The 24533-nt window shown below is 53.1% G+C and overlaps 9 protein-coding genes across 9 annotated transcripts; 6 read left to right on the top strand and 3 right to left on the bottom strand.

The window, feature by feature from the left end:
- Positions 1 to 1250: 1250 nt before the first annotated feature.
- BDW47DRAFT_119697 (trichothecene efflux pump) lies at positions 1251 to 3084 on the top strand (the record flags this gene model as incomplete). Its single annotated transcript, XM_024815386.1, has 2 exons — positions 1251 to 1406; positions 1462 to 3084. 2 exons carry the CDS (start codon positions 1251 to 1253, stop codon positions 3082 to 3084), a joined length of 1779 nt encoding a protein of 592 aa, XP_024669270.1.
- A 201-nt stretch (positions 3085 to 3285) lies between these two features.
- BDW47DRAFT_110737 (acyl--CoA ligase) lies at positions 3286 to 5075 on the bottom strand. Its single transcript, XM_024813798.1, has 2 exons — positions 4304 to 5075; positions 3286 to 4251 (listed from the first exon to the last, which is right to left on the bottom strand). The coding sequence occupies exons 1-2, from the start codon at positions 5058 to 5060 to the stop codon at positions 3350 to 3352; spliced, it is 1659 nt and encodes a 552-aa protein (XP_024669269.1). The 5' UTR covers positions 5061 to 5075; the 3' UTR covers positions 3286 to 3349.
- Positions 5076 to 5270: 195 nt separating this feature from the next.
- Positions 5271 to 6143, top strand: BDW47DRAFT_128324 (SDR family NAD(P)-dependent oxidoreductase; the record flags this gene model as incomplete). The annotated part of the gene is made up of 2 exons (XM_024816835.1): positions 5271 to 5337; positions 5383 to 6143. The coding sequence occupies 2 exons, from the start codon at positions 5271 to 5273 to the stop codon at positions 6141 to 6143; spliced, it is 828 nt and encodes a 275-aa protein (XP_024669268.1).
- A 1585-nt stretch (positions 6144 to 7728) lies between these two features.
- Positions 7729 to 8833, top strand: BDW47DRAFT_110735 (uncharacterized protein). The gene is made up of 2 exons (XM_024813797.1): positions 7729 to 8416; positions 8477 to 8833. Exons 1-2 carry the CDS (start codon positions 8062 to 8064, stop codon positions 8626 to 8628), a joined length of 507 nt encoding a protein of 168 aa, XP_024669267.1. The 5' UTR covers positions 7729 to 8061; the 3' UTR covers positions 8629 to 8833.
- Positions 8834 to 10322: 1489 nt separating this feature from the next.
- BDW47DRAFT_119694 (siderochrome-iron transporter) lies at positions 10323 to 12308 on the top strand (the record flags this gene model as incomplete). The annotated part of the gene is made up of 4 exons (XM_024815385.1): positions 10323 to 10567; positions 10622 to 11235; positions 11306 to 11854; positions 11908 to 12308. 4 exons carry the CDS (start codon positions 10323 to 10325, stop codon positions 12306 to 12308), a joined length of 1809 nt encoding a protein of 602 aa, XP_024669266.1.
- A 548-nt stretch (positions 12309 to 12856) lies between these two features.
- Positions 12857 to 14436, top strand: BDW47DRAFT_133588 (Ras-GEF domain-containing protein; the record flags this gene model as incomplete). Its single annotated transcript, XM_024817874.1, has 3 exons — positions 12857 to 13729; positions 13782 to 13998; positions 14060 to 14436. The coding sequence occupies 3 exons, from the start codon at positions 12857 to 12859 to the stop codon at positions 14395 to 14397; spliced, it is 1428 nt and encodes a 475-aa protein (XP_024669265.1). The 3' UTR covers positions 14398 to 14436.
- Positions 14437 to 14782: 346 nt separating this feature from the next.
- Positions 14783 to 16451, bottom strand: BDW47DRAFT_133586 (MFS general substrate transporter; the record flags this gene model as incomplete). The annotated part of the gene is made up of 4 exons (XM_024817873.1): positions 16224 to 16451; positions 16084 to 16167; positions 15454 to 16024; positions 14783 to 15379 (listed from the first exon to the last, which is right to left on the bottom strand). The coding sequence occupies exons 1-4, from the start codon at positions 16439 to 16441 to the stop codon at positions 14783 to 14785; spliced, it is 1470 nt and encodes a 489-aa protein (XP_024669264.1). The 5' UTR covers positions 16442 to 16451.
- Positions 16452 to 19663: 3212 nt separating this feature from the next.
- BDW47DRAFT_110728 (MFS multidrug transporter) lies at positions 19664 to 21601 on the top strand. Its single transcript, XM_024813796.1, has 5 exons — positions 19664 to 19883; positions 19937 to 19958; positions 20022 to 20095; positions 20142 to 20471; positions 20531 to 21601. Exons 1-5 carry the CDS (start codon positions 19675 to 19677, stop codon positions 21444 to 21446), a joined length of 1551 nt encoding a protein of 516 aa, XP_024669263.1. The 5' UTR covers positions 19664 to 19674; the 3' UTR covers positions 21447 to 21601.
- Positions 21602 to 21658: 57 nt separating this feature from the next.
- BDW47DRAFT_119690 (mannosyltransferase putative-domain-containing protein) lies at positions 21659 to 23284 on the bottom strand (the record flags this gene model as incomplete). Its single annotated transcript, XM_024815384.1, has 1 exon — positions 21659 to 23284. One exon carries the CDS (start codon positions 23282 to 23284, stop codon positions 21659 to 21661), a length of 1626 nt encoding a protein of 541 aa, XP_024669262.1.
- Positions 23285 to 24533: the final 1249 nt, after the last annotated feature.

Here is a 24533-nt window from a genome sequence, read left to right as displayed (position 1 = left end):
GTCAAAGGATTCAGTGTGTGTCACTCCCCATGGATCGCATGAATCGCCGCCCCTTGAGCTTTGGTGTCCCCTGATCCATTCTTCCTACTTTTACCCTCTTGATATTCGCCCGATACGAAGTCCGTCCAGGATACACGCCAGTCGACCCAGCCCTGACAGAACACCTGGACCTAAGTTAGCCGGTGCTATCTGACAGCGGGGATCCACTGCCGCGCTAGATTGGGGGTGAAACCCACCATGTCTCAGTAAAAAGACGCCAAACCGACGCCAAAATAGGAGCAAACTAGGGTCAAACCACAGGAGTGGATCTGCCTAGAAATTTCACACAAATAATAACCTTGATAATCAAATGCAAGAAAATCTCAACCGGCTTGGGTGGACGGGTTAGGCGCATTTGGGAGTCTGGATCACCGACCGGAAGACCTGGTATCCTAGTTTCCACAAAAATGTCCCAATGGAGAACATGGATATCATCGACCCCCCTAGACCGGGTCGAAAGAACGGTTTCCCGCGGATGAGGTTCCGTCTGGGTCTCAACCTCATGTTCCCAATCATATGGGGAACCCCCAGGGCTGACCGGTCAGTGCAGACTCCAGACTGGTCCGTTCGAATTTTCCCCAAAGGGACCATCGAACAGGACGTTATTATGATAGTCCCGCCTAAGAGACCTTGGCACGGACCGCTCCCGCTTAGGGCATCCATGACAGCTTTCGACGTGATGGAGTCTGACAGGATTATCGTTATTCATGTCGTGAAACGACTTCCCTACCCCTCTCCACTGTGCACAGGGGTCGTCGTCCTGCCATGTGTTGTGGTCGAGGTTTGGAACGACGTTGACGGGCAGACTCCGGCGGCAGGTGTCCACCGATCCGCGGGGAGAACGTGCTGCATGGAAGTCAATCGCGTTGCTGCTCGCAATTAACCCATATCGTCGAATACCCTCCATAGTCTATACCCAATGAGGTATCCAGCTCGCCATCCACTATGCAGGACTAGACCCCCCTATCGATCCCGAGTTCGACTAGAAGCAATCATCCGCGCCGTCGATGCATAGTCGGAGGGATTAGCCTGGTCGGGATAAGGTCGAGCCAGAAACAGGAAACCGTTGTCAATCCTTTTAGCAAGGGGGGTGAGACCAGAGCCCCTCATATAGTCGTCCGTTTCTGTCCGCCGCCCTCCCTTGAAGGCTTCCCTCTTTCCTCTCTTCTTGTTCAATTCCGGTATTCTGCGTGTATATTTATACCGACATCATGGAGGACAAAGAGTTGCCCCCGACGCAGGTGGTCAGCCGGGAGTCCAACGAACCCATCATCCAGAATGATACCTTCGCCATTAAGGCCGAGGCCCTGGGCAATGACCTTCCTCCGAACTACTATCGTTCAATTGGGTTTATTGGGACTATTTTCGTATGTTCTTCGTCGACCCTGGGAGAAGCAGAGACAGACAGACTGATATGTATAGGCCTTTTGCATGAGCAACATCTCGCAATTCATCAGCTTCATCCTCCCCGCCAACATGCTCACCTTCATCGGCCAGGATATTGGACCCAGCCCCAACCTCACCTGGGTCTCCCTGGCGTACAGTCTGGGCCTGAGTGTCGGCTTCCTGCTGGTCGGTCGGCTGAGTGACATCTTCGGACGACGCTGGTTCTTCATCGGCGGCAACGCGCTGTCCTTGATCGGTGGCATCGTCGGCGCCGCCGCCAAAGACGTCGAGACCCTCATCGCGGCGGACCTGCTGATGGGTCTGGGCGGATCAGTGCAGATCTCTTTCACGGTGGCTGTATCGGAGCTGGTGCCCAACAAGTACCGCCCATCGACCATCGTTGCTATCTTCTTCTCCAGCTTCCAGATCGCCTGCTTTGGCCCCGTCATCTCGCAGTCGATCGTGTCAACGACCAGCCAGACCTGGCGCTGGGCTTACTACCTCAACATCATCTGCGCGGGTCTCGCTGTCGTGGCCTTCTTCTTCTTCTACCACCCACCGACCTTCTCCCTGCTGCACATGAACCGCTCCTTCAAGCAGCAGCTCCGCCGGCAGGATTTAGTCGGGTTCATCCTTTTCACGGGCGGCTTGCTCCTCTTCATCATGGGCCTCAGCTGGGGAGGCCTCATGTACCCGTGGGGGTCATCGCACGTCATTGCCACAATCGTTGTTGGCTTCGTCGCGCTCGTCCTCTTTGTTCTGTACGACGCCTACGTGCACCCGCGCATCCACGGCGACCCGCTGCTCCCTACTCACCTCTTCCGCAAGCCGGGCTACCTAGCCATGGTAGCGGCCGCGACGGGCGGCAGTTCTGTCTACTACAGCATGAACGTTCTGGCGCCGCAGCAGGTGGCTTACCTCTTCCCGTCGCCGTCAGTCATCCACGCGGGCTGGCTGACCTGCTCTGTGGGGTCAGGCTGCCTGCTGGGACAGATCGTCGCAGGATGGCTGTCGCAGTACGTGCACCGATCGCGGTGGATCATGATCGGGTCGTGCTCGATGCTGGTGGCTTTCGCAGCGGCGATGACCACCGTCGAGGCGGGCGAGTCCTCCAAGTGGGTGGGGCTGATGATCATGGCGATGTTCTCCGTGGGCATCATCGAAACGTGCAGTCTGTCGCTGGCGCCACTGTCGCTGCCTAGCGAGGACATTGGCGCTGCGCTCGGCGCCCTGGGCAGTATCCGGTCGGCGGGCGGGTCTGTGTCAACGGCCGTGCTGTCGACGATCCTGAACAACAAGGTGAACGCGATCGTCGCGCCGGCGGTGATGCAGGAAGCGCAGGCGCAGGGGCTGTCGGTCGCGCAGATCAAGGGTGTCGTCGAGCAGCTGGCGACCGGCATGTTCATCAGCGTGCCTGGCGTGGATATGGAGACCGCGACGCAGCTGTCGCTTGTGCGGAGCGCCAGCGCTGCCGACGCGTGGCGCTATGTCTGGTACGCGGTGATTGCCTTTGCCGGATTGGCGCTCATCCTGAGCTTCACGACCATTGACTACGGCCAGTATCTGACTGATGAGGTGACTCGCAAGATGCATGGTCGAACAGTGGGAGTCGTGGAGGGTGAGAAGCGGTCAGGCGAAAGGTCGGAAGAGAGTGTCTAAACCTGTGCGAGGGGGGTCCGGGGGCTGAATTCCTTTTTCTTTCTGTTTCTCATTAGATTGAAATGCCGTCGCGTTTCTTAACTAGTGTCGTTTCATTTCCTTTGTCGATAGTATATTGTAATTAGAGTGGTGGGGTTGTGGCAGGTCTACGGACGGAAAAGTCGGAGCAAATTGTGATCTTGAGGTGCAGACATTGGGATAGAACGGATATAGCAATTCTATGACCAGCGGTGCTTGCATCTCCATTTCTATAACACATCCGTGCTTACAACTTACTAACTCCTGTTTTACTCGCCCCCTTTCGCAAGACAGCCCGCTGGATCTTCCCACTCGCCAAGCGCGGAATCTCGCCAACAATCACGACACCCCCAACTAGCCACTTATGCTTGGCGACACGCTGACGCAGAAACCCCTCTATCTGATCCTCTCGCAGGTTGCGCCCCTCCTTCGGGAGGACATACGCACGAGGGCGCTCCTCGCCATCTCCAAAAGGTACCCCGACGACTCCCGCATCAGCGATATCGTCATGCTCCAGCAAAACGGCCTCCAGCTCCGCGGGGGCCACCTGCAAGCCATTGACCTTGATGAGCTCCTTCTTGCGATCGACGACCCAGAACCACCCGTCTTTGACGACCATGACGTCGCCGGTTTTGAGCCATCCGTCGGGGGAGATGGTTTCGCGGGTGGCGGGCTCATTGCGCCAGTAGCCGAGGCAGACATTGGGTCCCCGGATATAGACCTCGCCTGGTTCCCCGGGGGAAGTGATAATACTTCCGTCAGGAGCGACAAGCTGGCACTCGCAATTAGGGTCCAGGAGGCCCACGCTGCCTGTCTCGTCAGAGGCACCACCCGGGACGTGGATGACGCCGCAGGTGAGCTCGGTCATGCCGTAGGCTTGCACAACGCGGAGGCCGAAGCGGCGCTGGACGCTGTTTTGCAAATCGCGGGAAAGAGGGGCGGCGCCGCAGAGGATGGCCTCAATGCTGGAGAGATCGTAGCGAACGGTTTCGGGGCGTTTGTCCAGCATGATGAGGATCGGGGGCGCCACTTGCAGGTGGGTGATGCGGTAGGTTTGGATGGCGGCGAGGAAGTCCTCGAAGACGAACTGGCGCATTATGTAGACTGGAAATCCTAATTTGGGAGCTACTAGGCAAGCGAAGAGTTGCCCTGATGGTGTTAAAAATTGGAAAACATGGTAATGCGTGATAGGAGAATATACCGTATGCATGGTAGAGCGGGAGAAAGCCCAGCCATCGCTCTTCAGGTCGAGAAGCCGATGGGGAGGTGGAACTGGTAAAAGACGTCCCCTGGTCACGCATGAAAATGTTCTGCTCGACGTTGGCGATGAGGTTGGCGTGTGAGATACACACTCCCTTGGGGAGGCCGGTCGTGCCAGACGAGTAATTGACCGTCGCGACAGTTGTTTTCGCCCTGTCTCCCATCTGATCCCAGTGCCACGAGGCGCCCTCTTCCTCCGTGCCTACCATCTCGCGCCAGTCATGCACGCCGTCGATCGGAGTCGACGGGGGATCATCAGAGAAGAGAAACATACGGTTGGGGGAGACCCCCGCGCGCTGTCCCGCTGCGAGCGCGGTGTGCACTAGCGATGGATGCACGAGAACAAGGCTGGCTGTCGTGTTCCGCATCTGGTACTCGACCTCTGACTCGGTGTAAATAGGGTTGGCCCCACTAAAGATGCGTCCCGCGCCGACGATGCCCTGATACGCGATGGGAACGTATATATGATTAGGTGTCAGAATCATGACGACCGCACCGCGTGGCACTCCCAAACGGTCCAGTCCATAGCCCAGCCGGCGCACCCACGAGTGTATCTGCCGGGGCGAGAGCGAGTGAGCTGGGTTCCCCGCATCGATCCAGATGGGTTTGTCAGAGATCGGTTGGTTAGGGGGAAAGAGGTAGGACAGCACGTTGGTCTGGGGAATGTCCAGCGGGGGGTACACCGATTGCAATGCCATCTTGACGGCTCTGGGAGGTTGCAAGGTGTTGTCTTTTTTGACGGGGTGATGAGATGTGAAATCATGCAGCCTCATGCAGCCCCATGCGGGGTTCGGATCATAACACACGAACCCTGGCTTTACCTCGGCCTATTCCCTGGTTCCGCAGGTATATCTTCTCGCTTTCCCTCTTCTTGTCTCATCTTTTTTACTTCGCCCAGTCACTGAACCATGTCAGAATTACAGAACCCAAACACCTACTTTGATCTGGCCGACAAGGTGGCCGTTGTTACGGGCGGTTCGTATCTCCTCTCCACCAGATGATTATAGCTAACCATCATAGGATCCCGGGGCCTGGGACTGCACGCAGCCACTGTCTTTCTTCGGGCGGGCGCAAAGACCGTCTTTGTCACCGCACGCAAGGCAGAGGGGGTCAATGCCGCTGTTGACCAACTCAACAAGCTCCCTGGCATTAAAGGCAAGGCGATCGGCATTGCTGCGAATGTAGCGGATACCAAGGAAATCCAGCGCCTCGTGGACGACGTCCAGGCCCACGAACCGCAGGTGGATATTCTTGTCGCAAACGCCGGCGCGTCCTGGGGCGGACCCTTCGAGCCGACCCCCGACCGGGCCACGGAGAAAGTGCTCGACCTCAACGTCAAAGGTGTCTTCAACCTCGCTCGGCTGTTTACCCCCCTGCTTGCCCAGGCCGGCACACCAGCATCGCCCTCGCGCATCATCGTCGTCAGCTCTACCGCCGGCAGCACCGTCCCCCACGTCGGCGAGCATGGCACCATCATGTATTCAGTGTCCAAGGCTGCGGCGCAGCATCTGACGCGCAATCTAGCCGTCGAGCTGGGCCCGCGCAACATCACGGTCAACAGCATTTCCCCGGGGTTCTTCCCCTCCAAGCTTGCCAACGGGCTGATTGACATCCTTGGTGGGGAGGAGGAGCTCAAGGAGCAGAATCCCCGTCGCCGACTGGGCGTGCCGGATGATATTGCAGCTACCATGCTGTTTTTGGCAAGCCCGGGAGCCAACTATATCAATGGGGTGGATATTCCTTGCGATGGTGGGAGAAGATTGGTGCATGTGAAATTGTAAAAATTCGGCGATTGTGCACCCTGAGCTGTTGTTCCTTTCAGTCGTTCAAGTTCTGTGGATAGAAAATATCTTACCCCCTTAAGCAGCCAGGGGCAGTAAATCCGAAACAAAACGAGACAATATGTAAAAAAATAAGCGAATGATAGGACTTGAATGAAAAAAAAAACGAAGAAGAGTCTGGAATGAGAGAACAACAGTATGGGGGCCAAGAAGAGTATCAATGAAACACCAGATGTGCATGTCCCGAGACAAGAAGGATCCACACGGTTCTCTGCTGGTACGTGTACCATCGCTGACCTGTGGACAGAGGAAACCACAAACTCGAAGCTCGCGCCTTTCCCAGAAATTTGCATCCCAACTAACTATTGTAGGGTTTATCTACTCTGTTGGTGGTTCTTGCATCCGGGCATGTTGATCCCAGTATGATCAGAGCTAACTCTTCTATATATCGGACCAATACAAAATGAGGATACCAACGGGAAGAATCCATGTCTTTCTGGGCTGGAGGAATTTTCTTCTCCTTGGATGACTCGACAAGGCACCAAGCAGATCATCTCCTCGCTAGCTTGGCTGTTGACAACACAGCGTCCGGGTGCGGTAAGCTACCTTGGGTGTTGAACCGAAGTACCCCGTGCAGGGAATCCTCTACAAGACTGCGTTGGCTGTGTGGCTAGCTCAAGAGAATGACTGACGTCGCTTGTAGTTGGAAATCAACGCGACGGACTCAAGCGGATTGTTGATCAGACTGATGATTGATGATCACAATGTTCTGGATCAGTGTCGGATGGCATGAGGATGCAGTCACAAAGTATCCACACGCCGCAGACGCGTGCCATGATGTCCGGGTGTGATGGCATCAGGCAGCAGTGTCAGTTATGCTTGCACCCTTGATTTGCTGCAACACCCTTTCTTTTTTCTTTTTTCTTCTTTTCTTTCGATTTTGCTCTACTGCATTGTGATGGCATCTCAATGATGGGAGCTGGTCTATTGATGTCCTGCTAGTCAATGACCAGTCTTTTGACTTGACGAGGCATGGGTATATAGTATTAATTCCAAGTGAGCATTATTATACAAAGCATATTAATTTTCTTCTAGAGCGGCCAAATCCCTGGCACATCTTATGAAAAACTTATAAACTCTTGTTTTGTATAGACTAATAGCGTGGCCCTGCACTCAATGTCATATACTGCAGTCAAATCTAGAAATTATCATTTTGTCAATTTACCTCCCCCTGAGTCTCCGCTGGCTATGGCCCTTCTTCCACCAATATTGAAACCTAGGACTTTCGTTGAGGTTATCAGTCAGATTGAGCCCTCCCATAATGCTGTTCAATAGGTTGGTTTAGTATTTGGTAACTTTGACACACAATGAAAATTCCTGGAAGACTTCATTGGCCGCTTCACCGGTCGATGACTCAATTGCCATTCTGGAACCACCACGGGTATGTGTGTTTAAGGTCGTTCTTCTTCTTGCGCTGGGTGTCGGCGATGGGAGAGCCGTTGGCCCGTTGCCACATTGTCATGAACTAACCACGGGATAAATTCGCAATGCCCCAAACCGAAATCGTACAAGATACTACATGAGCACACGGTCGGTCGTTTATGTAGGAGGTACCCCAGCCTCTGGAAAACAACACTGGCTCGACACATCTCCACGAATACTACTGCCGACAAAAAAACACTGGCGGTGATATTTATTACACTGATAAGGCGACTTACAAAGCCCCAAAGTGTCGTACATCTTTTTTAATCTGGCGGTAATTCCCATCTCTTATTGCAACATGCTATCAAGGGGGATTTGCCGAATAATTCTGTCTTTTGGGAAGAAAATTGGCAAAAAGTCTCAAAGGCAAGGCGATTGCTAATCTGGAGGACGCTGTAATTTACCGGTGAAAAACGATCGTTTTATCCAGGTTTCCATGCAGACAGAGCCTCGGAGAAATCGGAGGAGCCTTGGGACCACACTACGCACCCCCGCTTGGTGTGGAAAGGCCAGTTCGAGCTACATATCACGACAAGCTTCATCGTTCCCCACGCAGTCTCTCCGGGCTTTTTACGCAGATTTCCAGCGAGTGGTCGGGAGATGGACGTGGAGATATCGCATTCAGATCACCCATGTTAGTCAGGGTATTAAGCTATTGCTGATTTCGGATGGATTTGATGCCCACTGCGAGAGGTTTGTGTGTGCTAGAATTTACACGCCATGGATTCACAACGGGTGGCTGCGAGATTGGTTAATCATTGACTGCCGCAGTTCCATGCCACAGCCCAATGGTAAGTCACCCTTGCAGAACATTGTGGCCTGCCTAGATTGAGTTGCTAAGTTGAGGATAGACGTGGTGGATGCCAAACTCTGGAGAGCCCTGTTTCAGGGAGACTTTTCATCGGTGGAAGTGCTCGATGCACTGAACAAGGTGGTTATTTCACGCTTCCCTCTCATGTCGCAGCTGTCCGGGGATGAATGTTCTGCATCCAGTTGCCCTTGATTTGCCATGCCTTGTTCCGAACCTCTATAGTTTAATGCTCAATAGCAATGATATTACCACAAACTTCGCCATGCGGATCAATAGATGGTAGGATTGAATTTTTTCACCTCACACCGGCTCCTTCGCGACCAATATATAGATCACTGAGACCCGCAAGTCTGGCACGTTCGATAAATGTGAGACTTCCAGACACGACAGACCGTGCGCGACAATAAGCGGGATCTACCATAAGAGTACGACATATCATGCCCGTGTCTGCGACGCCCATATATATAGATAGGCATGTCACGGGGTACAGCAAGGGATGGATGCCTGATTTGGGAAGCGTCAATCAGGCCGACCAAAGAACAGATCAACCGACACCACGTGGATCAAACCGACGTCGTCTCTGGTCTTGAACTTGTCCCAAAGCCAAAAAAGTGGCTTTCTTCGTGGAATCCAGCCGAGATTTACCTAAACATCGATGTTTTGGTGCTACTTCTTTCATCGCCTTCGTCCGACCACAACAACAATCGCCGAAAACCGGACTTTGCGATACGGTGAGTGAGGAGGGTCGATCGGACTCTTTGCAGAACCGTCCGCGCCCTTTCACTAGGATAGCACTCCCACTAGGGAGGTTGCTCAATGACAACAAGTCAATCCGTCCCTCTACGAAGATGAGATTTATATAACTGCAAAACTAAACAGTGCAGACTACCTATTCCGGTCTCCATAGGCTGTGAAATGAAAGATCGGCGCGATTGACATCATTAGCGGCATCTCCCTGTTTTGGCTATTTCATTCTCTCCGATTTTTCGTTTGCACGTCTAGAGCCTGTCCGACGGTGTCGGGAAAAGCACAAAGATGCCCGACAAAAAAATACGTTTACAGATCGCCCGAATTGAACGCGAGCGGTGTCGGCGTCGAGGACCCGGTGGGCACTGGACAGCGACATCCGTCGGTGATCGGCATGGGCTATACTGTTTTGCTATACGCCGATCCCAACCCGAGTGCACTGGATGGGTTGGTGTCTGTGGCCGGGTGCATCATGCGAGGTACACACTTCCAATTTCCTGCAGGATGTTGATTATAGATCGGGATGCCCATGCAGAATCCCACGCGACATTTTCTTCGGGGGCCTGGTAGTTGGTTGGACCCAGTCCTTTCATCCGTTGCCGTTCCAATTTCCCTGTGATGCCCCCACTGCCCAATGGAGACGCGGGAGGAGTTGGAATCGCGTGGGATTTCTTTTTCTTTTTCTTTTTCTGTGGATAGTGTGGATGGGACGAGGTTGATGGAGGCATCCAGACACCAATGAGCGCGCTTCCTCCGAATAGCCATGTGTCATGATGGTCCCCGCCATCGAAATTTGCTGTCTCAGCAGAGTTATCTGATCCGAATAGTTCAAACTTAAACCCGGCCCATGCCGTGGTCGAGGAAGTCATTGGCCCGACGATTTTATACCGCAAAGATCGTCGTCGTGAAGCGCGCCTTGCGCCGACGTTGAGTAGAGCCGGTATTGGTCTTACCGACAAGCCCCCCCTCCTCACGTTCCAACTGTTGGTTACTGAAAACCTTACCCCCCCCCAATCATTCTACCATGCCGGAGTCTTATTCCGGTAGACGCACTCCAGCACTGGTGATTCGACCGAATACAGGGATAGAAACCGCACGCGTTCCGGCCACCCCACCAACTGGCCAACAGCTCCCCGACCATGGGCATCGCGAATCTGGTGCGAGGGCGCAGCGACTTTCGCCTGGCGGAGTATACCTCCGGGATCGACTTCCGCCGCGCCCATTACGAGGTCAACGTTTCCGCGACCAAGGACAGCGAGTCCATCGACAGTGGTCAACCGCAGAAACGACAGCATGTAAACCCAGGGGCGGTGATGGGGGTCCAGAAGGCAGAGGCTGCTGCGATGGCCTGGTCTAAGCAGACGGCCTACATGACTTACGCACTGTCAGGCAAGCATCGCTAAATCCCAACGGCACCTCGCTAACTCCTGTCCCACAGAATCTGGGTCTCGTTTTTTATTTTGGCTCTGCAGTCCGCCATCAGCAGCAACGTAATACACAGCGCCTACGCCTCGTTCAAAGACGCCCCGTCGGTTGGAACCGCCAATATTCTGTCGAATGTGATTAGCGGGGTCCTGAAACTTCCGATAGGTCGCTTGCTGAGTATATGGGGCCGAACGGAAGGGTTTTTGTTCTTCATCGTTGTCTACGTCGTGGGCCTTATTATCCTCGCGGCATGCAACAGCCCCGCCTCGTACAGCGTGGGCTACGTCCTGTACTGGGTTGGGTACGATGCACTGTACTTGATTCTGGATGTTTTTATCGCCGATACTAGTGGAATGAGAAACCGAGCCTTTGCGTTCGGATTCGCCAGTACACCGTTTATCTGTACGGCGTTCACCGGTCCGTTGGCGGCCCAATCCTTCGTTGAGACAGCCTCCTGGCGTTGGGCCTATGGGACATTTGCTGTCGTTGCGCCGGCCGTGATGTTGCCCCTGGCTGCCCACTTTCGCTTCTACCAAAAGAAGGCCCAACGGATGACACTTTACTGCCCACAGCCGAGTGGCCGCACGCCTGTCCAGTCGCTTATACATTATGCCCGTGAATTTGATAGTATGTGGCTCAGTCATGCCATGCCCTTTTTTTTCGGATAGCACTAACAGTCGCTGTTCACATTTTGCAGTTATTGGGGCTTTCTTTCTGATGGCGGCCTTTGTTCTTCTCCTTCTCCCGTTCAGCCTTGCTAGTGTCGGACACACTGCATACAAGAGCGGAACCTTCATCGGGATGCTCGCCGCCAGTGTTATTGCGTTTAGCTTATTTGGGGTGTGGGAACGGTACTACGCTCCCTCCAACTTTATCCAGTGGTCTTTGTTTAACAACCGATCTGTTGTGGGGGCCTGCGTCTCGACATGCGCCCTATTCTTCAGTTACTACTGCTGGGAACTGTACTTCTACAATTTTTGCATGGTCGTGTATGGCCTGTCAATTAGCATGACAGGGTATGTTGGGCAGATCTACAATGTTGGGTCTTGCTTTTGGTCGGCGGTCTTTGGAGTTCTGGTCTATTTGACGAGACAGTTCAAGTATACCTGTCTAGGGTTTGGTCTACCGTTGGTGTTGTTGGGAGCTGGGTTGATGATCCACTTCCGTAGCAATGAGAGTGGCGGGATCGGATATATCGTGATGTGCCAGGTTTTCATCGCGATTGGTGGAGGCACGTTGGTGATCGGTAAGGATAATGCCCCTTCTGCGAAAACCGCTGGTTACTGACGACACGAATAGGGCAAGACATGGCGGTCATGGCCGCGGCTGACCGGGAATATATTCCTATGATGCTATCGCTCATTGGGCTGTTCTCGTCACTTGGCGCGGCGATTGGGTCGGCTGTTTCTTCGGGAATCTACACGAACACATTCCCTGCTTCCCTACGCGAGGCGCTTCCGGCCGCGCACAAGGACGAGTACTTGACGATCTACAAAGGGGGGTACACTAAACAGCTGCAATATCCCGTAGGCTCGGATATACGTGCTGCCATCAGTCACGCGTATGGTGTGTACATGACCTGGGGATGTGTGGCAGCGGTTGCCATTATGGGCTTGGCCATCCCGGCCGTTGCCTGCTGGCGCAATTTCCGGGTGGACAACGATCCCGACAACGACCAAAGTAAAGGGAATGTGATATGATGATCACCAGCAGAATTTTAACACATATGACATGATAATATTTGGTAAATGAATTGGTTTCCGAGGTATCACTCTCCATAGGCTTCCTGCGTCTGTCGGACGTCTTCGGGCTACGACGCTCTATTCCACAGTCGATGCTTTGCTCCGTACCAGACACCTGGGATTCAGTGCATGATTGACCGCATCTCAGTGCGCGCTTTTTTCCGGTCCCACGCACTCACCGCAACGTCATCTAGCAGATTTTGCAAAAGCATGGGTGGGGACGTGCTCCGCTTCGGTCATTCAGGCGCGTGGTTTGGTGCCGAGAAACCAAAATGGGGACACTAGCGACACCGTATTTACTAGCGTCTAGTGAATCTGACCTCATGGAGTAGCGATCGCCTGATGATAAGATTGATAAAGCGATGTCGGGAGGTGGGGGCACCCCTAGGGTAGGGACGTCACTTGCCTAGCCTTTCTGTCACCTGTCTGTCATGAAAATCACGGGCTTGGTGTGACGTTGAATGCCAGAGTGTCGTGTATAGCGTCAGCTTGACAACCTGCCTGTTATGTCCGAGCTTCTAAGGCATAGGCGGCATTCTCGTCGCGGGAATCACTCTTGGCACGGGGAGACGCTGAGCGCTGCATTCCACTTTGGTCCCCAACCTCCCAAGTTGGATAAGAGAGAGGAGCAGCACCTTCGTCCACGCTCTGAAGAGCTAGTGTACGACGTTGCGGTGCACGATACGATCAAAGAGGGCAGCCTCGGGGCCCTGGTGGATCATCTCACAGACCCCGAAAGGAGCGAGCCGACGTTTAGCGATGTATTCTTTCTGACCTACAGCACCTTCACGACGGCATTGGAGCTCTTCACCATTTTAGTTGAACGCGTCAGGGAGACGCAGTTCGATGGACGATCCCAGGAAGTCATGCGGACGCGCACCATCGCGGCCCTGACGAACTGGTTTGAACGATACTGGGGCGAGTCCAATAGCCCAGAGACTACTCAAAAGCTTCGTCGCATGCATGGGCAGGTTCAACAATGCTCGGAGATTATGGACAATGCGGCCTCGTCCCGGCTGCTGGCCGCCATGGAACAGCGACTGACCGGTCAAATGCCCACTCGACGGCTCGTGACGCCGCCGTCCAACACGCAACCCCCGTCTCCGATCACGCCCAAGAGTATGAAGAAAATAAAGCTGGGAGAAATTGATCCCACGGAGATGGCACGTCAGTTGACGATTTTGGAGTCGCAGCTGTACAGTCGAATACGACACGTGGACTGGCTGAACAAGGCGTGGACCACGGAGGCCCACACAGGGATCAATGCCATGATTCTACATTCGAACCAGCTAGCCAACTGGGTAGTGGAGGCCATCCTGGGACAGTGTGACATGAAACGACGAGTGGGCATGATGAAATATTTCGTTCAAGTAGCGGAGGTAGGCACTACCGTCTCAGCACACGCGACTCGAACCAAGCTGACCAGAGAAGAAATGCCGTGAGTTGAACAACTACGCCACACTAATGTCCATCATCTCCGGCCTGGGCACAACGCCCGTCTTCCGATTGTACCTGCACTGGAATCAAGTTAGCCGGAAGGCAATGGTCTCGTTGGAGAATCTGCGACATCTCATGTCTAGCGAGAAGAACTTCATTCGATACCGGGAAACTTTGAGAGCGTCCCCACCACCATGCATCCCATTCATTGGTAGGGATTTTCCCCAAGTGTGTATCGTCATGCATCCACTAACCACAAGATGACCTCACAGGTGTTTTTCTCACCGACCTCGTCTTCCTCGAGGACGGAATCCCCAACCAGTCGCCCTCCGGGGTTATCAATTTCGCCAAACGCGCGAAAGTCGCGGAAGTGCTGCGCGAGATCCTGCACCACCAACGCACACCTCACTACTTCCTCCCCGTCCCCGAACTTCAGGACATAATTCAGAAGGGCCTGCAGAACGCGAGAAACCTGGACAACGCGTATGACCAGAGCTTAGAGATCGAGCCTCGACGACAAGGCGAGGAGAACCTGCCTGGGAGGGATCGATATGCAGCGACCGGGTCACATATGACCAGTGTCCTGATTGCCAGTATGGTGATTCGGTAGCCCCCATACTGGGAAGCATGCGCTCATGCTGCTTATGCTGTTTACGATGTTTCGTTCTTATGATATAGTATAGTATAGTAATCGACTGATACCCGTTGGACCTGCATGTGTTTGGCGACCACCCACCAAAATGGCGGAAATAGAGGAAGGGCATGATCTAATGTACCTCCAGTCCATCTACAAGACACAGTCATTGTGGGGCCAGATGTATCTCTCGATCGAATAACGCAGGATGGATCCGGGCACGTGATACGCCTGTCTTCAGCGATCTGCTTCTCCCCGCTGATCTCCCCATCTCCACCCCCCAGGTCCCCCCCAAGTACCCACCAGAGATCCATCCTGACGCCGTTGTTTCATCACCCGCATGGTCCTGTTCGCTCATCCACTATAGTGGGTGCAGGATAGGCACCGTGTCCGTGCCCGCGAACCTGGCCTGCAGTCTCCGATTGTCCCTCCACAGGATCCACCGCATTAGCCCTGCCGAGAGAATGCACACGACTGAAAATGCCACCAAGATCACCATGCCCTTAATATAGCGAGGGGCATCGTTATTCTGGAAGAAATAGGACGACCAGACCTCGCTCAAAGACGTGATAACCTCGACGATCGCTACGGCACACGAGCGCTTTTCCGGTGTCTGCCCGGCCGCCGTTGCAATCAAAGCCCTGGGGAGGGCGTTCGTCGCTGAGTCGGCAGGGATATAAAGGAAGGAGGCAAAGTACTGGACCGGGCGATTTTCCACCGCGATGTGGATGATGAACCCGATAGTCACTACCGTCATCGTTCCCATCATATGTCCACTGCGGTCGTGGAATCGGTCACTCGACCAGGATACGAGGCAGCTCACGATGGCGCCCAGAAGGTACGGCGGTGCCGTGCAGAGCAGCGTGACATATGTGTTTCCGAGGTGCATGGCCTTGACGATTGATGGGTAGAAAGTTGAGTACCCGGTGGCCGAGCGGTGGCAGCAGGAGACCAGGGCCTAAATCGGAGGTCAATTGTCTTTCTCTGCAGGTCAAGGCGTAAGTTTCAGTTTATCTCCCGGGGGGTACATACTAATAACCACACGCGGTAGTCAAGCAGAGCACTCTTCATGCCAGCTAAAACAGTGGACTTGGGGTGCGCTACGCGGTCCCGTCGCATACGTTCAATAGCCCACCGCCGCTCGACTGGAGTCAGCAGCCACTGTGTCGATCCTGTGGACGACTCGGGATAGTCTGGGAAGAAGACGAAGGCCATGAGCGCTGCGGCGAGGGAAATGCATCCCATGAGCAGGAATAGCCAGCGCCATCCTGCCCAGCCGTGTACGCCTTCCATCTTCGAAAATACCCCCGCGCTAATCAAACCGACGAAGGCACTGGACAGTGGTGTGGCGATAGCGAGGATGGCATTGCGCAGGGCCAGTTCCTCTTTCGTGTACCAGCACGAAAGTACGAAAATGCACCCCGGGCTATACGGACCCTCGCAAAGACCGAGCAAGAACCTTAGGGCGACGATTTGCGGGTAATTTTGCGCCGCTGCCGTGGCCATAGCAACGATCGCCCAGAGGGACGCGCAGCATGGGAGATATATGGACGGCCGAGCTCGCGTCAGCAATAGGTTGCTGGGTATTATCGTGATGAGATATCTGCATGCAAAAGTCAGTGTCAAGGCGGGAGAGTCATCGACACAATGGACAATGCCCACCCCGCGGCTGCCATCGATACCGCCGTATTAAACTGCGTGCCATGTAGGTTGAGATCACGTTCGAAACTGCTAAGCTTCGCTTTGCTAGGTGAACAGTCAGCTTGACAGGTCTCAGAAGAATCCCCGAAATCGTAACCCACGCGATGATAGACTTGTCAACGCGCTTGAAAAAGAACACGAGGACCATAACCGAGAGAAAGGCAGCGTCCATTTTACGGACTAGCCGCCGATTGAGGGCTTGGGTGGCCTTTTCATCGGCAAATTCGTCAACCGCGTCGCTGGAAGGGCACAACCGTTCCTGTATGATCTGGCACGTGCCAGTTGAAATTTTTCCATCCTGGCGAGCGTGCGAAATCATTTGGGCTGCGTATTCGATAAGCTTTTAGCTTTCCTTCCTACATCCTCTTGGGGGGACTAAGGGTGCTATATGTAAGAACGATAGACTATCTAGCTTCACATCGGGGTTATCACAAAACCAAGTCACCCCTGTCGGTCCAGACCTTTCAGACTAAATGATACTCTGGTGCAAATTGCAGTGCTTTCCTTCGCAGTTCCAAATTCTACCGCAAACGGACGAGGATTACGAAGCCGCTAAAACGCCGTGGACCCGCAGCAAGAAGCTGCTCAGCGGTGTGGCAATCCCCGCCTACACTCGCTGCACCGCACAGTCCACCACCACCAACCCACTGGCAGGGATTACACATGATGGCCAGTAAGAGAAGACGATACTAAATATCGCATAACCTCCAAATAGTCATGTTAGCCATTCGACGCGGGAGCTCCCGCCAAAAGGAACCCACTCCCTCCTTGAGATCTGGCCAAGCCGCCTAGCTGGTGCCACTCGTATCGGGCTATGGGGTAGAGTGCGCAATTTTGAGGTGTGTTGGACTTGGTATTCCCCGCACTATGCGCGCCAACGCATGCTGGTAGTTTGAAATGAGGGGGGGTTTTCTCTATGGAAAGTATGGTCGCTTTGTTTCGTGGGTTCAAACCATCGCTTTTGTACAGCTATGGCACAAGATTCATAATTTCCTTACAAATACGAGGGACACAAACGCCTGTCCAAGAAATTTGTCGTTGTTATAGTATGTCCCACCGAACATAGGGTTGCTTACGAAGGATGAAAGTGCTATGCTACCTTCTATAGCGGCGTGGTAATTCATTTAAACAAGATAGATGAATCGAATCGTGCTGATCAATATTACAGTGTACTTTGCGTGGGAGTTACATAGTATAGCTCTCACAATGGAGGTATACAAGCTGATATATATATATATATCTCAGTGTGCGATGGCTGCGAATTAATCCCCGACAAGAAAGGTGGTGAACCGCGTAAATGAATAGCTATATTCCCATCTCGCATCGCGTACCTGTTTTGCATTTTACCAAAAAAGCACATAGAGACTAGTAACCAGGCTGTTCGCATAGTTACTCCCCCCCAGAGCTCGTGGGAACGGGTAAACCGTGTCGACGCTCAAACCTTTATGAGCGTGGCTTGAAAGCCAAGGGCTGACTCCAATTCCGTTCCCAAGCCCATGTCGTCCAAGTGGACACCCGAGACGCTTGCATGCTCCTCATTGGTCCCGACCAGCTCATGGGAGAGGAGTTGACGCGAGTAGGAGGGGCGAGGCCGTCGATCGCTACCTAATTTGGCTGACGAATCGAAACAATTTCGATAGGTATTATCTCGTCGCTGGGGTGCAGCGACATCAATGGTCGCGAACATGGGACACCTAAACATTTAATAAATAGCACGACAAGCAACCAGAAGGTTACGTTAACGTTGAGACAGGTGGTACAAGGATGGCTCGCGTTTCCCGCCCTGTCCATTCCTCGATCTCTGTCGATGTGAGACACCACCTGCCTGCATTGTCTCACTGATCTATGGCGCCGGTGGTATATGCCAAGCTTTGTGCAGACATCACCCCTGGTATGAAGCCGAGTGCTGACGGAGCTTTGGAACATGCGTTTTGATCTTTATCCCATGAGCCTTTGTCTTTTGATCGAGCGCAGATCTATATCACGGGATGTTCAAATCCTCCCCGGCGAAATAAATGCGATGACGAACCGCGGCAGTCAGCGGCCATCATGGCCTGGTTTGCATGGAATACTTCGACAATGGTACACCTCCACATCTTCAATTTATGAAGCAAGGGGAGATTCAATGCGGATGGAAACCGCCGAACTGCGAGTCTGAGTCGGAATCGCGCCCAGAGTGCGAGAAAATCATCAACAACGCTGCTCAATGGCCCGGACTAGACCTGCACTGAAATAGGCAAGATGTTCTATTAAGTATCAGATGATGCATTAGTCTGCCGATTACGCCCGCAGATTCCGTTTGAGGCTCCTTGACTTGCGGTCCACCTAGCCCAATAATCCCGCGGCCGATATCGCTTCTCTGGACGGAACGCCAGTCCTGTTTTATTGGTTGACTTCGCGATTGGATGATAGCATTTGGAACCCAGATTCAATGTCTATTTGCGTGAACTGATGTTCGACCGAAAGTATCTAGTGTCGTGATGGGTTGTAATTGTGTGACTGGTTATAGAGACAGTCCGATCCGATGGCGATGGCACATTTCATCATCCATTGACCCGGCGTCAGTGATGAATGCAAAGTCTTGCTATCTGGGAGGCTAGGTTCGCAACTTTTAAGCCCAGTGGGGTGGCTTCAGGGTATTTCTGCTCCAAGGTCCACTTCTCCGATATGGTTCTGACGAACGAACGAAATTACTGTGACGCGGCCATTCCCCGGGCTGAATATGTGGGTTGTAGAGGGTCCGCGGAGAGGGCTCCTATCAGGTCATTGTCGGAGATCGATCACGACCAATCTGGGAGGAATGCTGCGTGACTGGAAGAGGCGAGCGAGTGTTCGATCAATATGGACTAACACTTGAAATTACGTCACTCACATCTTAATAGGAGTTACGCAATTTGTTGTCGTGGCTCCAACACATGGTATAACTCCGGTATCCAAGGCAAGACTGTGACGGCTGCACACTGCACACCAATGACAAACGTGGTAAGGAATGGCATCAACCGCTTCCTTCAGTCAGTGGCGACTTTACCTCGGAAAGCGACTCCGTGAAGCTTGTCCGAGGTGGAATGAAGGCTGGTCCTGGTTTGGCATGTTGCCCAATTGATAAGCTTCCCCTCCAGGAAGGAGGAATAACACTGCAGAATCATCCAAATCCCCCGAGAAGATCGCCCACCTCGTAGGGAAAAACCCCTTTGGGAGTCCGTGCATTTGGCACTAGGGCTACTGGATCAACTCATGGGTCCCAGTATCATGGAATCGCGCCAATAACACGCTCCCATTACGTGTTTGGGGCAGGACTCAGCCAAGAGGAGACGCTTTTGCTGGAATGCGAAGATCCATCCCCGGCGCACTGCTGCAATTCATTGGCCGTCAGTACCCGGTAGGGGGGCTGTTGAACCCCTTGATTAGCAGGCCGCATGATTATGAAGCCATCAAACGGATGGCGGTGAATCTGTATCCCTCTATAACATGAGGAACGGCTGCTCCATTATATCTATCCGGGCTACCGTTTACCTTGTTCACTGAACAGCGCACGATACCCCGACGCTGGACATGGAAAAGTCTCCTCCGGCCATTAGTTCCTCCAGTGAGGAGAGTCGCGACATCTCGCTGCACAATGTGCTTGTTGCCCACGGACTGGGACTGGCACCGGATGGAAGCTTCGTTCGATGGTTGGAAAAAAACCCGCGGCATCCCCGAAACTGGTCAACACCTCGCAAGTTCTATGACCTGATCGTTATTCATTTTTGTGATTTTTTTGTGTGAGTGTACTCCTGGGTGGATTTGCGCTGCGCGTAACTAACGTCATTTGCAGCACAGTGGCTAGTAGCGCAGGGGTAAGCGTCTCGCTTCTTATACCCAGGAATGGCATATAGCGATATTGACTTTGTGACGCCTAGACCGCCGCGGCTAAAGCAGCGCATGTGGAGTTCGGGATATCGGAAACAATGGCAATATTCTGCTTCGTTTCAGTGTATGTTGTCGGCCCTTGACGGCGCCATCTTTCTTACACTCGATAGTTCCCTCATGGGTCAAGTCCTTGGCTCCTTAATCCTTTCCTCCTACTCCGAGACATTTGGTCGCAAGCGGTTGTACGTTCTCAGCACGGCCATCTTCAGCATTGGGTGCATCATAATCCCAGCTGTGCCGTCACTAGCGGCGGTGGTCATCGGGCGATGGGTAACGGGATTTGTCTCTTCAATTCCAGCCAATGTGTTGACGGGAAGCCTCGAGGATATGTATAACAGCCAAGACCGACTCTGGTGGATGTGCATGATAGCGGTGGCGTCCAATCTGGGGTTGGTGCTGGGACCACTGTTCGGAGTGTACATCACGACCGACCTAGGATGGTCAGTCCTCCCTTGCTCGTCCCCCACAATGTCACAGCCACGCTCATAGTAATCCGTAGGAGATGGCTGTTCTACATCATGGCCATCATCACCGGCATCCTAGCGGGCCTGTGTATGTTCATTCGAGAATCACGACCCGCCCTCGTCCTGGCGCACGAACTCTCCCTCTTCCGTCAAACAACCGGACTCGACACCCCGCCACCCCTCAATCCAGACCACAGCCCCGACTTCCGCACATTCGCACGAACGACCCTCCTCCGCCCCATCCAGCTGTACACGGAGCCGATCGTCTGCTGCGTCGCACTGATGAACTCGACCACCTTCGGACTCATTTACCTCTTCAGCGACGCGCTGCTCCCCATCTACGAAAACATGGGGTTCGCGCAGCCACAAGCCTCCCTCCCCTTCATCGCCATGGCCATCGGCGTCATTCTCAGCCTGGGCATGCGCCTCATCGACCGAGTCATCATCCGCCGCCGCATCAACAGCGGGCGGACCCTGCTCCCAGAGCACAAGCTCACCGGCCTCTGCATCGGCACGCCCATGTTAGCAATTAGCCTCTGGTGGTTTGGATGGACGATTCCGCCGCGCATCCAAGGCCTGCACTGGATGGTGCCGACACTGCCGCTCGTACTTCTAGGGTTCGCCCTGAACGAGTTCCTCACCGTTATGCTGGGCTACCTCGCAGACAGCTACCTCTGCTACGCGGCGAGCGGCCTCGCCGCCGTGGCACTGCTGCGGGGCGTCTTCTCAGCGGTATTCCCACTATTCGCGGGCCACATGTTCTCGTCGCTGGGCGCGAATGTCGCGACGTCTGTGCTAGCCTCGTTGGCGACGGTGTATTGTTTCATCCCGCCGCTGTTTGTTCGATACGGGCCGCAAATCCGGGCGCGCAGCCGGTTTGCGAAGCATAGCTTGCGGACGCATGAGGCGACCTGTATAGACAAGGATCAGTTTGTGACGGTCGCGAACTAGTGCAGGCGGGGTTTAGGAGAGGGTGAGTTTCGTCGCGGGAGATGGTTCCGATTCGATCACGGATTATGTATTTTATGAGAATGAAGCAGGTGTCGGGGTGTTTACGGGCTGGAGGTATGCGATCAACATGTGTCATTACGAACTATTAGCATGCTGTACAGTCGTGTCCAAGCAATATAATGATAATAACCTTGATCCTGTAAAAGGGTCACTCAAAATACCACTGCACCGTTAAGACGATATGCGCCCCGACAGCATGAGAGACAGTGGTCATCTACACTACCATCTCGGGGAGACGGTGGAACACTGTCGGGCTCGGGAACCTCAGGGATAGAAGGGAGAGTTGAATACGACATGCTATTCCTTGAGGCAGTAGTCAAATCAAGTGAAACAGCAGGCGAATGAGTGGCAGGCTCGCGACTCTCGTAAATAGGAGGGAGAGCTGTATCCAGTATGCTATTGGGTGAACCAACAGGCGGATCATGCGATGTAGCCGGCGAAATCGTGACTGGATGAGACGCCATCTTCCAGTACCACAAAGCCAACAGGCAAATATCGTTCTGTAGCCCTTTCCAATGGTCGGCGGCGGCAGCCTTCCACACGCTGACGGCGCTTTTCAAGAGACAGTTGGTCGACTGGATATTCTTCCAATAATCCCACTCAGGACCTTCCGTCAAGCGCGACAGTTCACCCTGTGGCGTCACCCACTGGGTCCGTAGGCGGTACAACTTGTTTTCGCTGGCCAGCCCTGACCAAGAGAACGAAAACGGCTGATCAGGTTGTCGAACGAGTTGTTTTTCGGTGTAGTTGAAGAAAGAGTGTCGGTTTGTCTCGGTGTTTCGAAAACAAGCCACACGATGGAAGTGGTCGTTTTGCGGATCGATCTGCACGACGGCGGACGAGTAGAACTCGCCGTCCAGGGCCTGGTAGCCCACATCAGCTTCCGGGTCCTGGATCATTAGAAAGCTTTGTCCGAGGGCCGCTGCGGCCAGTAGAAGGGAGTCGCCTCCTGGGTCTCCCGGGGCCCCCTGCCCGAAGAGGGGGTAGTAGTACGACGGCCCATGGTAGTTATAGTATGCGTTTAGGAGCAGCGTCGCGAGGTGCCTTCGCTTCGACACAAAAAATGCCGAGGTATCAGACGCCGGGCGTGCCGCCATGCTGGGGACTGGTTGGCCAGAGATATTATAGTAGATCGGGTTCACGGTTGAGGCCCAGTGGCCCGGCCAGGTGGTAAGGCTGTCATCAGCGCAAGGACGGGCCGTGGAGGCACTGTAAGTTGGGAGGTTCCAAGGGTCCATATACATCACATTCTCGAAGGAAGACAACAGGACGGCGAAGGCTTTGAGTTGGGAACGTTGAACGTCCACCTTGTTGCTGGAGTTAAAGAGTCTCGACAGCACGATGCAGGAGGCTCCATACAGAGGCAACACCCTCTCACACAGGTGCCCGTCGTAATCCCATTCATTTGACAAAAACAGCTCAACCGGTACTGTACACCCCGTGTATCGCAACATGCGTAGCGACGCCAGGAACATGGGCAGGTAGGTTTTGGTTGTACTGGACACGATGCCTTCGGTTTCAGGGATGTGGACTTGGGTTTGTTCGGTGATCATAATGTCGTGAACGAACCCGTCATGCGCCTTCTTCATCGGTGCCTCTATCACCTGTGTATTCACGATCACATCTGATCGTGACTGGCCATCCGTGCTGAACTCCCGACGCTCAACGGCGTTCGATACTTCAGGGACGCGACATGCTTGGGCATGGGTCTCCGCCAGAGAGTGAAACTCGGCCCATAGACGCCGGCGACGATCTCTGAGAGCCAGACTTGAGCTCATGTTGATAGCCGCGTGTAGTATCAGATTGGCGAAGACTACGTAGAATATCACAAAGTTCATGAAAATCTCCCACAGAATCATGAGTCTCGCGGGGGTCAACGATCCAAACCTAGTAATGAGAAGAAATGACCGAAAGTGTGATAAGATTATGGTGTGCTATTCGACACAGGTAGTGATGTTATCGCTAATGATGGAGTGTAGTGGAGGGTGGAAGATGCCATGGGTTGACATAGGGCTAGTCCATGTGGCCTACTGGGAAGGGACTATCATGAATATCGGACCTGCCGCGTAAATCTCACATTCGTACTGCAGTTGCAATAAGCGAGCTGCACATGGGCTGGGGTTTATAGATGTTCTATTTCATGAACCAACCCTAATTCCAGAAAAATTGGCAATGACCACTGCTCACGCTGCATTTTCGATACCGTTGACATAGTTATCATGGAAGGTCCACACAGCAGGATAGCCATATTGATCAAGTGATTTGAAAGTGAAGTATTCAGCTGGTCTTGTAGTTTGTAATATTAAGATCCTCTAGCCCGGGGTAAAAACTGTGCTATTCATAAACATTAATTACGTCGAGTATAAGACAAAGATCAGGAATTTTATTTGTCTTCAAAAATTTTTTAACTCAAACTTGAATACATTAACTATAAGAATACTAAAGGCTTGTAGAAGAATCGGCATAGTACGCGTACTTTTACTCGTGATATATATATATGTCGTGTGGGATGGCAGAGAAAAGAATATGATAGATAGTTGCCATACTGCTAAGAAAAGATTGAATTTGTTTGGACGAGACGAGGAAGCTTATAGACTCTCACAGTCTATCAGATATGTATGGAAAAGACATACTCCGTATGGGAGAAACAAATCATGGGCGAGAAGTAAAAGTAGTTAGAGATGAGATGGTCACGTGCAGGACGCGTTCTGCCTTCTTTGTTTTCTTTTCACTTCACCTTTCCTTTCTTTACCCCTTTGCATCCATCGCTCAGGACATATAATCACACAATTCCTATTGTTAATATATGTGATACTTCTAAATGATGATGTTACTGCTAGATCATAGCGTGGGGCGTCTGTCTGACAAACATCAGGCAGGATACGGCGTCTCTTAAAACCCAGGACAAACACGGGCAGGCACAGAAAGAAAACATGAACCGTGGAATAACCAGAAGCAACAAAGCCGACCGACCCACTTATTGAGCTAGATGTCGTGTGAATGGTTTATTTCACAATCGGCTACCCA

The sequence above is a fragment of the Aspergillus candidus genome (assembly GCF_002847045.1).
Source record: "Aspergillus candidus strain CBS 102.13 unplaced genomic scaffold BDW47scaffold_49, whole genome shotgun sequence".
Lineage (NCBI taxonomy): Eukaryota > Fungi > Ascomycota > Eurotiomycetes > Eurotiales > Aspergillaceae > Aspergillus > Aspergillus candidus.
This window is presented reverse-complemented; position numbering and strand designations above follow the sequence as displayed.